At 42.8% G+C, this 11758-nt stretch overlaps 1 protein-coding gene across 1 annotated transcript; it reads right to left on the bottom strand.

The window, feature by feature from the left end:
* Positions 1–7331: 7331 nt before the first annotated feature.
* On the bottom strand, positions 7332–8108 carry LOC124084475 (proline-rich protein 23C-like). The gene has a single exon (XM_046431778.1). The coding sequence runs from the start codon at positions 8106–8108 to the stop codon at positions 7332–7334; it is 777 nt and encodes a 258-aa protein (XP_046287734.1).
* Positions 8109–11758: the final 3650 nt, after the last annotated feature.

The raw sequence follows: 11758 nt of genomic DNA, 5'->3' as shown, positions 1-11758 counted from the left end.
ACCCAGGGGCCTTTAACCACTGAGCCACATCCCCAGGTCCTTATTTGTATTCTATTTAGAGACAGGGTCTCACTGAGTTGCTAAGGGCCTCACTAAGTTGCTGAGGCTGGATTTGAACTCACAATCTTTCTGCCTCAGCCTCCCTAGCAGCTGGGATTGCAGGCATAGACCACTGCTCAGTATAGTTTTGATGTGCATTTCCGTTTATTTATTTATTTTTATGTGGTGCGGAGGATCCAACCCAGGGCCTTGCTGGTGCTAAGCAAGTGCTGTGCTGCTGAGCCACATCCCCTACCCTGATGTGCATTTCCCTGATGGCTAAAAATGTTGAACATTTTTCATATAATTGTTGAGCCTTCATACTTCTTTTGAGAAGTGTCTCTACAATTCATTTACCCATTTATCGACTGGGTTACTTGCCTTGCAAGCATTTCTTATTGCCGGATTCTTAAATCTTTTCCAACCTGGTATAGTAAATTGGTACCCTGTGTTTTTATTTTGCATTTCTGATTACCTGTGTGGCTACATCATTTTTTTTTCATATAATTATTGGCAATTATTTTTTATATTTTCTATAAAATGTTCCTCTGTTCTATTTTTTTTTACTTTAAAAAATTGGGTCTCAGAATCCTACACACCATTTACTTATCAGATGTCTAATCAAGTGTCTATGGCTCTCCTATACTCTTTGATGACCTTATTACCTGATTCCCTATTATTCTTACAGTTCTACTTCTGGTATACTTTGTGGTCATTTGAATATTCTCATAGACTTTTCCTGAAAGGTGACCTCTAAGTCCTCTTTCCTTTTAACACTTTGTCCTCCCTCCTGTAAGACTTATATGCTTGACTTTGCATTACTCCTAGTTGTTTCCCCTGTATAATCACAATTTCAAACATTTTATTTTCAGAGTGCCACTTCTAACCTCCTAGTTCAGTCTTTTAAATATCCAAACTTGATCTGTCTCAGCCCTCCTGGGGGGAAAAATCCATTTCTTCTATCATATTTTCACTGAAGCTGACACCCTCATGTTCACATTTCCCTCCTTTTCTGGAACTTAGATTCCATGGGCAACATGATAGTCACTGCCATGTTTATAACTTTGTATCCTTTCCCTTTGTCCTGCTTAGCAGGTCAAATCTATCTGCCTCTAATGTGTTGGAGAAAAAAACCACTCAACTCCATTGAATGATGTCTGTGTAAATGTGATGGATTCTGTTAGGTGGATTCCTAATGCTGGCTAGTGATTTAACTGTATTGCTCAAGTCCAGTCACTTAACTTTCCTCGATGAATGTTGCCTACTTTCTCCTCTTTTCTCAAGCCTCCTCTATTTCTTCTCTCATGCTCACTCCTAGATGGTCCCCTTGTTTCCTTTACACAGAAACAATAAAAGCAATCAGGAGATTTCCCCAAATTGCCATAATCACATCTACCTACCAAGATGCGTGGGGAGTATATATTCTGCCTGCTCTGCTTTTCCCTGCCAAATTATCCATGTTCTAGCCAGGGCTACTCCCTTCACCTGTGTAAACTATCTCATTGCGTCTTGCCTCCTTGAGAACCTCTCTTCAGCAATTCTTCCATCTCTGCCCTTCATTATCACATTTTAGCTTCTTCTTAGAATGCTAGCTGTTGATTCCATATCTTCAATGTATAATTGAGAGGTAAAGCCTTTCTATTTTAAAACAAACACTCTTCAGTAAACCCCTTCTAGGCCCTAAGCAACTTAGTGAGACTCTGCCTCAAACAAAAATAAAAAAAGGGAAAGTGGCTCAGTGGTTAAAAGTCTCTAGATTAAAAAAAAAAAGTGTGTGAGTAAACTTAGAACATACAGGCTCTAAATGAATTCCCGGGATGTGGGATGATCATATCCTTTAATGCAAACATTCCTGCCATGTCTTTTGACTTCTCTGAGATCTCCTGATTCTTCATATATTCTCATTGAGATCGTACTACACAAGTATGAAGTTCTTGGCATATGTAGACAATTAAACTTATGTAAAAAGAATAAACAAAACAAAAAATAAAATCATATGGCTAAAAAGTGCACTGTTGATACTCCAATAATTATGAAACTGAATCTGAAAACATGTAGTGGTGTCTGAGATATTAACTTCTTTGAGGTGGGGCTGAAATTCTCTCCCTGTCTTACAGACACTGATCAATGCTAATTTTATTTTATATATTATTTTGGTATTGGAGATTGGCATTTAACCACTAAGCCACATCCCCAGCCCTTTTTAAAATGTTTTATTCAGAGACAGGGTCTTGCCGAATTGCTTAGGGCCTCTCTGAATTGCTTCAAGCCTTGCTAAATTGCTGAGACTGGCTTTGAATTTGTGATCCTCCTGCCTCAGCCTCCTGGGTTGCTGGGATTACAGGTGTATGACACCACGCCCAACTTCTCTAAACCTTTGCTCCGTTTTTCTACAGTCTGCCTTTGCAGCAATGGCATTTCTCCTTAACTTTGTGTGGATCATTCTTTTCTCCAAGCTTCCAAGAGTTGCTTATAAGAATGTGAGTACTGTCTTCAAACCTTGCCAGGGTGTTAAAACTCTCCTGTATTACAGGAGAATTCTTCTAAATTGCCAAACTCTCTCTTTATCAAGCTGATATCCAGCAGCTTCAGTTCTATATTTTATTCCTACTGGTTTATGTTGGGTGAATTCTGCAGAACACACACACACCTACATACGCACACGCGCGTGCACACACACACAATTATGTGCTTTTCTTCCCTCCCCTTCATTGTTTACAGGCCCATATTCTGGGCTTAACTTTAGTTACTGGCCTTGTGGTGGAGAGGAGGTAAGGTTAGATTTTGAGGTCACTGCATGTTGCCTTGCCAGGCAGCTGCTTCTGTCAACTTAATGCAAGGCAGTGTCAACCATTAACAGAGAAGAGCAGGCCAGTTCTCCAGGCTTGGGGTCTGGGAATTCAAGGTATTCAAATCTGTCCACCTAGTTGTCTTTACCCCATGTCTCAGAGCCCAATCAGAGCGGTGACCTCACCAGCACAGACTTGCCTAATTTGAGAATTCAGCCTATCTGTTCAGTAAACTGTGGGTCAGGTGCTTAGGTTCCTACCCCTAGCTCCAAGAGATGTAAGACTAATTGTATGAGTTGAAGAGACTGCCTGGATCTCATAGGTAATTAACCATCCTTCTTTTTCCAAATGGATTGATTATTTTAGAAATGGCCATTCAATTCCACTGTACTTTTTTTTGTTGTTGTTACCAGGGATTGAACCCAGGGCACTCAACCACTGAGCTACATGCCCAGTCCTTTTTGTTTTTTATTTTGAGATAGGGTTTTGCTAAGTTGCTGAGGCTGACTTTGAACTTGCAATCCTCCTGCCTCAGCCTCCCCAGCTTCTGGGATTAGAGGCATGGGCCACTGGGCCTGGCTCCATAGTACTTTTAAAATATTAGTTCTTATTGTAACTCTGTGCTCTGAATTTCTCAGTGCCTGGGATATAGCCAATTCCAGTGTATTTTATTCTACTAGGGTCCCAGTGAGATCAATACTGATTAAGATCTTATCTGCTTTGCTTTAGCTTACCATGGGCTCTTCATGCTCTATGATTCAACCCTGAAACCCATTTTAGTGACTGTGTCCTATGACAAATCCTGGCACTAGGTGTCTTAACTCAAGTTTGGGAATGTTTGAGATGGAGATTTGCATGTAGGAATTTGGGAGTACAAAGAAAATGTGACTGGGCAGGTGGAGGAGGAGTTGAACTGGGGTGTGGGTGCAACAAATGCCTCTGGCCAACTCACTGAGAGTCCTAGAATTGGATTTGCCCTTTGGCGTGTCAATTTGAAGCATGTAGGCTGTGCCTGTTGAATAGTCATTGGAGTGGGGTAACCACGGAGGCTAAGAGAAACTCCTGAACAAACCGTTAGCTGCTAATTCTCCCAGCAGTCTTTTTTTTTTTAATATATATTTTTATTTGTAGATGGACACAATGTCTTTATTTTATTTATTTATTTTATGTGGTGCTGAGGATCGAACCCAGTGCCTCCTACATGGGAGTTAAGAGTTCTACCACTGAGCTACAACCCAAGCCCCTCTCCCAGCAGTCTTGAGGGGGTGTGGATACAGAGAACCCACCCCAGTATCATAACTACACTGACTCACTGTGTCCCATCATCTTATAAAAACTTACACTGTGCAATTTTATAGGTGTCCTATAAAATTTTGTAGTTTTTTATTGTGTCCTACCTATAGAGGAATGATGGGACTTAACAGTTTAAAATTGGAAATTGGACCATCTGATGTTTGAGGACAAGAACTATGACTTTTAAGTGGCAAGTTAAAATGTACTCCATGTTCAACTCTTAGAGTCTTAGAGAACCAGAAAGAGGCAAATACAAAATTCACCTATGCAGCAGAAAATGAATTTTCTTTCAAAATTTGTCTAAAAACCAAAATGTCTTTGTTCAGGAAGAAACCAGTATTTTGTTAGATTCTACCAAATAGTTGGATGATTTTTTTGGCCTGAGGAAATGTAATTAGTGAAATTAACACAGAATTTAAAACAAGAATGTGTAAATGTTTCTAGAAGCAAAGGAAATTAACATCCATGAAGCAAAACATTTATGTGACATTGACCAAAAAGTGTGAAATGAAAGAAAGTATATTTTAAAGACCCATTAATTAGAAGCCTTGAAAATGATAAATGCAGTATTTGAAATGAGGACTCTCTTATAAAGAAACAGAATTTTGAAAACAGACAATAAAACAGTTAAATATAAGAGAAAAAGTACACTATGATAAAAGAGAATAATAATATAGATAATAAGAGACATGGAGGAGTACACTGATCAGTCGCACCAGAATTTTTCTATTAGGAGTTCCAGGGATGGGAGAGGGTTCAAAGGTTCAAGAGATATGGACTCATTTTTAAAATTGAGACTTTAAGAAAGGATGAGTTTTCCAGACTTAGAAACTCACTGTGTCGAAGCAGGCAAACTGTATACAATTAAGCATATCAGGTTGAAACTGTAGAACATCAAAGTCAAGAGAAATACTAAAGTGAAAACAGCTTATTCTATACAAAAGAATGACAATACTAATTGAGGGATAAAGCTGGGCATGGTGGCACACCCAGTAATCCCAGTGGCTCAGGAGGCTGAGGCAGGAGGATCATGAGTTTAAAGCCAGCCTCAGAAATTTAATGAAGCCCTAAGCAACTTAACCCTGTCTCTAAATAAAATACAGAAAATAGTTGGGGATGTGGCTCAGTGGTTAAGCACCCCTGGGTTCAATCCCTGTAACAAACAAACAAAAAGCCCTAAACCAAAACCATACTAGTCCAGTATGGTGGTGCACATCTATAGCCCCAGCTACTCAGAAGGCTGAGGTGAGAGGCTCAGTTGAGCTCACAAGTCAGAGACCAGCCTGGGCAACATAATGAGACCATGTCTCAAAAAAAAAAAAAAAAAAAGTATACCATAGTAAGAAGACAAAAGAGGACAGTTTAGAACAGAATGAAGGCAAGCAATGCAAGAATAGAATATGAGTAAAGAAAAAATATTTTGCTAAATATTGGTAAAATATTTTGCTAAATCTAAACAATAATTATTAATGATGAACAGGGAAAAAACCCCCTAGAATCTTGTTGACTTTAGCTTTATTCAGTAGTAGTTTATTTGGTTTTAAAACTTGACAAAATTATGGACATTTTAACATTAGGAGTGGTGTGCATCAAAACCAAACCAAACCAACCAAGCCAACAAAAGGCATCCCCTCCCCCCACAAAAAAGAAAAAGAACCCAGAGTGAGATTACAGTCTTATAAAATTACATGGAAGAGCAGAACTGCAAAAATACATAGTCATTAAAAATTCTATCAGTATAAATCACCACAGGAATTTATTAAAAAAGACACTACAAACTTATGTATACAGGGAAAAAAATTGTTAATACTTAACATTTAAGACCTAAAATGACCCTGCAGTCACTTTCTTCTTTCACTCCTCTCTTCTTAAGTCTTCACAAGGGCATCCAATTTGTTAAATCCTTGAAGTCCCAACCCTGGTCTCATGTGTTCTCTTGCCAAGTTTTTGTGAGTCTCCAATGACCTGAAGGTTGCATGTTAACTATTATATACTTGAAAAAATAATTAATTTAAAAAATCAATTCATTTAAATCCAACATTTAAAATAATTTGACAAAGTCTCTGTAGTCACTTAGCCAAAATCCAAACAGAAATCCAACATTTTTTCTTGATCAGAAAGATTGAAAACTAACTTCTTCAATAGGATAAGGGCTACAGACCAATCATGTACAGTAAAGATAATACTTTATAGGGAAATTTATAAATGTCAACATAAAACATAAGACTGGAATGCCCCTATCAGACATACTGTTCACCCTGGATATAAATTAATATCCAATACAAAAGATTAAGGAAAAATAAGATATAAAGCTTGTGAAAACAGTCTCTTATTTAGAGATATTGTTGTTCTTCTCAATCATCCTAGACAATCTACTGTTAAATCATTAGTGAAATTAAGTAATCTTGTTAGATACCAGATCAACCAAAAATAAATTATTTCTATACACTATTAACAATATACAACATAAATTGGAATCTTATAACTATAAAAATGCAGAATGTTAGAATTATGAACTTTTTCGGAACAGTAGAATTATATTAAAAATACATAAGAGAAATAAATGGAAAAAAACTGGTTCTTTGGGAAAGAAACAAAGCACAACAGAGTTAAATTATTTGCTAACCTAATCATTAAAAAGAAAAAAAAATGAGGGTGCATGATCATCTTTCCCAGTTCTGTGTCTGGTTTTGTAAAGAACAAACATTTGTCTAAGTACAACTTTCTAGAGTCCTCAAAGTGGGTGGGGGCCTCCTCAAGGAAAAGATCTTGGTGAGAAGGTAGCTGAGGACCCAACCCAGTTAAACAAAAAAAATTTACTAATGAATTTGGGAGAAAAGGGATGCAGCTTTCGGTGCTGCCTCAAGAATGGATTCCTAGAGAAAAGTGCTAAAAGCTGAGTTTTGAAGCAAAACTAGCCGAGGTGGAACGAATTGTTGATGACTTCTTTATGGCAAAGGACCCAAGTAGCAATCTTTGGATCCGAAAGTACACTGTATTTCAAGAAGAACATTTCTTTTTTGGCCAAGGTGATCTCTTCTGGACTTTCTAGTCGGCCATTGATCCACAATTCTGCAGTGCTGCCTACATTAAAAAAAAAAAAAAATCTGTCCGTTATCTAACCTTGTAGGCTGTGCAGGGTACACCCAAAGACTTGGGAAGACCCTCACCTGGACCCCAGTAAGGTGGCGAAGGATCCTGGAAGTCAGTTCATTCCTGGAACAGGCGTCTGCAGGCTTTGCTCCGAGGACCTGGAGAACGCTCCGGAAGTGCCTGGGGACTTGAACTTGGACTTGGAGAGGGAGGTAGAGGTTCCAGCGGTGAGCTGGGGAAAGGCCTCAGAAGGTGGAAATCCAGGTCTAAGACGGGGCGAGGCGAGCTTCTTCCCAAATTAAGGGTGGGGGCCAGAGGAAACAGCCTGGATACTCTTCCAGTGGAGGGGAGGAGCCTAGCAGCTGAGCCGGCTGGAGGGTCCATCCAAGACTCCAGGGATTCAGGATCTGCGTCTTCCTCATAGGCCTCTTCTAGGCTGGCGATCTCTGGGACAGACTCGCAGAAGAATCCCTGCTCTACAACCACGTCCTCCCCGGGGGCGCTCAGAAAGGCGCCCAGTTCCGGGTCATCAGGACAGTCTCCCTGGCCTCCTGGGCGTTGGTCAGTGGGGCCCACGAGGCCCTCAGGGATCAGGATGAGGGTGTGTCCTTGGAGAGACACTTGCAGGACCGAGGTTGGCGCGGGCTCTAGTACCAGGTCGACGTCGTCCAGGGGTACCTGTAAGGCGCAGCCCGCGGCCAGAACCACCACGGAGGTGAGCGCGGTGGCATCTGCTGCTCCTGCGGAGTCCTGCAGGGTGGGTGCCGCCGGGGGCTCTGCGGGGTCTGCAGGGTCGTCTAGTCGGCGGCGCTTGGCAGGGCCGGGTCCTCCAGGCTGTGGTCCCCACCAGGGCGCAGAGCAGGCACTGGGGCTGCGTGGCCTCATGCCCATCATGTCGACGGCGCTGTGGTGGATGCTCCCGTTTCAGGGCAAAATGAGTGCGGGGCGCGGGCGGCGCGGTCCTGCGCGCGGTGACAGGCCCGGGGGATAGGTGAGGTGGGCTGAGCTTTTGGATGGGCCGCAGTCCTGGCTTCTGTGGATCTGCGCCCGCTGCTGGGCTCCGCCTAGCACCTTGGAACCTTAGGCCTTCTTTACACAGACCCGGATGCGCCCTAGACGGCCAATTGTATTGCAAGCGACGCAGCGCAAGCCAAGTCGCAAAGTGTCACGCTAAGCTCCGCCCCTACGGAGCTCCGCCCCAGATGGGAGGCGTCTGCTGGCCAATAGCTTTGGCTGTGATTGGTGGGTCTCTGTGGGGAAATACCTCTATGGGCCCTTAGGGGGCAGAGCAAAAGAGTTGTTCTAGGTCTCGGCTTCCGGTGTCCAGTTCTCGGCTTTCCTCGCGTTTACCTCAGATGCCCAGTGAAGACCTATTAGGGTTCAAGTCTCGCGAGTGGAATGCCAAATCAGCACCCCCAGGTGTAAGCTCCGCCTCCACTCAGGCCCTACCCCGGAAGTGCCCTCGTGCTACCCTAGGCCCAATAGTGGTGCGAGTGTTTGGGGTGGTCGCCCCTAGGGTTCTATTAGCCTCAGTTGTAAATGACCAGTCTCACCTTTCTGGGGTGTTAGGAGGAAAGTGAAGCTAGCGTCATTCTGATGATGCGGCTTCTGCATTTTCTGTTTATGGTGGGAGAGTCAGTGCTGTAGTAATTATTATGCTACCACCAGCTGAAGTGGAGTTTGTCTACGGTGACCGCATTACATATCCGAGGTGCATCTGTTTTTAGTCCAATTTACAGATATGGAAAATGTCATCTGGAAGGATGAATAATTTGTCCAGGAGCCGGGAATTACAGAGTTGGGACTGGCATTTCAAGCCCCACTGAAGATGATAGGCATCAGGGTTTTTTAATCTGAGTGTCAGCTTAGTGGCACATCTGCATCTGCATGGTGTGTTGAGGTGGCAAAAATGAAGGTGTGGCTCGGTTCCTCATCTAGTGTTAACAGGAGAAGACACTCCAACACTGATTTAGGAATAGGCAATATTTCTAAACCATTGTAGAGGACATCAGCATTTCCTCCCATCCCTGTCCCTTAACCATGTGATTCCTTACTTTCTATGTAACGTTATAATTTCTCATTCCAGAATATTTTGTGCATTTAAAAGCAAATTACAGGGCTGAGGTAGATGACTTGCCTAGCATGTGTGAGGCACTCAGTTGATCCTCAACACCACATAAAAACAAATAAATAAAGGTTAAATTCTTTAAAAAAAGCAAATTACATGCATATTTTACCTGCCCTTTAAACAGGATCTCCCTTTATAGGGCTGTATGATGTGCCTTTATATGATCTTTAAATTTAAATCAGGTCTCTCTTAATGGACATTTAAGCTTGTATTTTGTCATTCTAATGGCATAGGAATCCCCTCACAGGCTCATGAAAAAATACAGATTATGGGCTGTGGCTGTGGCTCAGTGGCAGAGCGCTTGTCTAGCATGTGTGAGGCACTGGGTTCTATCCTCAGCACCACATAAAAACAAAATAAAGGTATTGTGTCCACCTACAAGTAAAAAAATACATATTAAAAAATACAGATTATTTGCTTCATCCCAGAGCCACTGAATCTGAATGCTTGGAGACAGGATCTAGGAATTCCCTGTAAGCACCTTCCCAAGATCCTGTTTTAAGTGGAAGTTCAACATTGCTGATCTTGTTTTCGCTGAGCAGTTGAGGTGTCAGGTGGAGGGTGATTTATGGAGTGATGGTGGCCCCGTTTCTTCCTTTTAATGTTGTGGATGGGATTCAAATGTTTGGGTTGCCTTCAGAATTTTTCTGGGCACAACTGGCCTGCAGTAAGGGATCCTCTCCTCTGGCGGAATTTCATGTGTTCTTGATTGAGAGCTGGAAATTTTCCCCTGTGTTGGTGGGAGACATGGGCTGGGGCAGGACTTGGGTTGAGGTACTTTAAAGGAAAGTGAGAAAGTGAGAGGGGAGCAAGCGAGAAATGAAGGACTGAGACCAGGCAGAGATCCACGAAAAGGTTTCTTTGTCAAAGGTGACAATTAAAGGCCATCTCTCTGTAGAGAGGAGAGAGGCGCCTAAAATATTCAGGTGTTCAGCTTTTATGGGCAGGGGTTTGGAGTTGTTGTGCAGTGGCACCTCGAGGCTCTCCAGAGTCAAGGGGTCGTCCTTCTGGGATTGACTTAGGGTTACTGTACCATGGGGTAGGTCACTAACAGGGGATGAGGGAAGTTCGGTAGGAGGAAGTGCAGGAAAGCGAAATTTATAAGATGGCGGTTAACATTTAAGATGGCTGCTCAATGTTAAATCAATACCTCCTATTACTAGGATTTTGAAGGCCTTGCTCAGAGCCTGGGGTCTCTGCATGCTCCTCCTTCAGGAGAACTTGGGTGCTGAGTGCTGGGCTTCTGGGCAGAGGACAGGAGTGGCAGTGAAGCTTGAAGGAAACAACCTGCTTTGGCCCTGGAGAGACCTGTCTGTGATCGTCTGTGCCATGCAGAAGAGAGGGAGCAGGAGCAGATGGGGAACATAAGGTAGGTGGGCACACAGGGAGGGGCTCAGAACACCTGGCTAGGCTTGCAGCTCTGAGTGGATGGCATCTGCCCCTGACTAGTGCCAACTTGAGTCTGCTGCATGCTTGGTCTGAGTGTGCTCACCTGCAACCTCATCAGTCCTTGACCCTGTGATTTATTCCAGCTTTACTCAGAATCCTCTGTGAGCTCTCTTTCCAAGGAAACGTGTTCCTGCTCCAAGGCAGAAACACTTAGAAGCACCCTGGAACACACACACCTGGATTCCTCTCCTGGTCTGCTGCTTTCCTGTGGAGTAATTGTGGGCAAGTCACTTCACTTCTTTTAAGCCTTAGTTTTCTTATGTGTAAAATGGAGAGAACGCCTTCTACTGGGCAGGGCGGTTGTGAGAGAGTATGCACAGTTTCTGGAACATAGTAAGTACTTACCAAATGTAGCTATTTACTATTTATTATGCTTATAATCACTTGACAGTGTCAGTTTGTTCCCCAACCACATATAGCAGGTTCTCAGAGAATGATAAAGAAATCATCATCCTAAAAAGAGATCAGACCTGTAAGGAAGTACTCTCCAGGTGTTTTCATGGCACAATGTCTGCATAGTGCAGGAATGGCTGGGCTGGCTTCCACTCAGATAGTCTTTCATCCTGCTTGATTTTTCTTTCTTTTTAAAACAGCCCAGACAAAGGCTGTGGGGTGGACTATCATGCCTGCTCTCTGGGCTGTCTTGGTATCAGTCAATACTACCCAGCTAGGCACCATGAAATGCATGAGCTTCTGTGTGGACTCATTTGGAAAAAATGACTTCAGACTTCAGGGTCTGGACAGGCAATCTGGTGGCCACAGGTGAGTCCCACTGGGAGAAGAAAGTGTAAGGACCTTGGGTACAGGATCTTGGGTACAAGGTGGACATTATTGAATGGTGCTCAAGAGTTTCCTGAGGAGCCTTGTTTGAGCACTGGGAATCCTTGTGGCTACATATGAGATGCCAATGGCTTGGGACTCCTATAGTGCTCTTGGCATTGGTTGAAATGAAGACTCTTCTATTACC

The sequence above is a fragment of the Marmota monax genome, unplaced genomic scaffold, assembly GCF_021218885.2.
Source record: "Marmota monax isolate L192 unplaced genomic scaffold, Marmota_monax_Labrador192_F-V1.1 WCK01_AAM20220418_F8-fsc00022, whole genome shotgun sequence".
In the NCBI taxonomy this organism is placed as follows: domain Eukaryota; kingdom Metazoa; phylum Chordata; class Mammalia; order Rodentia; family Sciuridae; genus Marmota; species Marmota monax.
The sequence above is the reverse complement of the archived record's forward strand: the minus strand, read 5'-3'. Positions and strand labels throughout refer to the sequence as shown.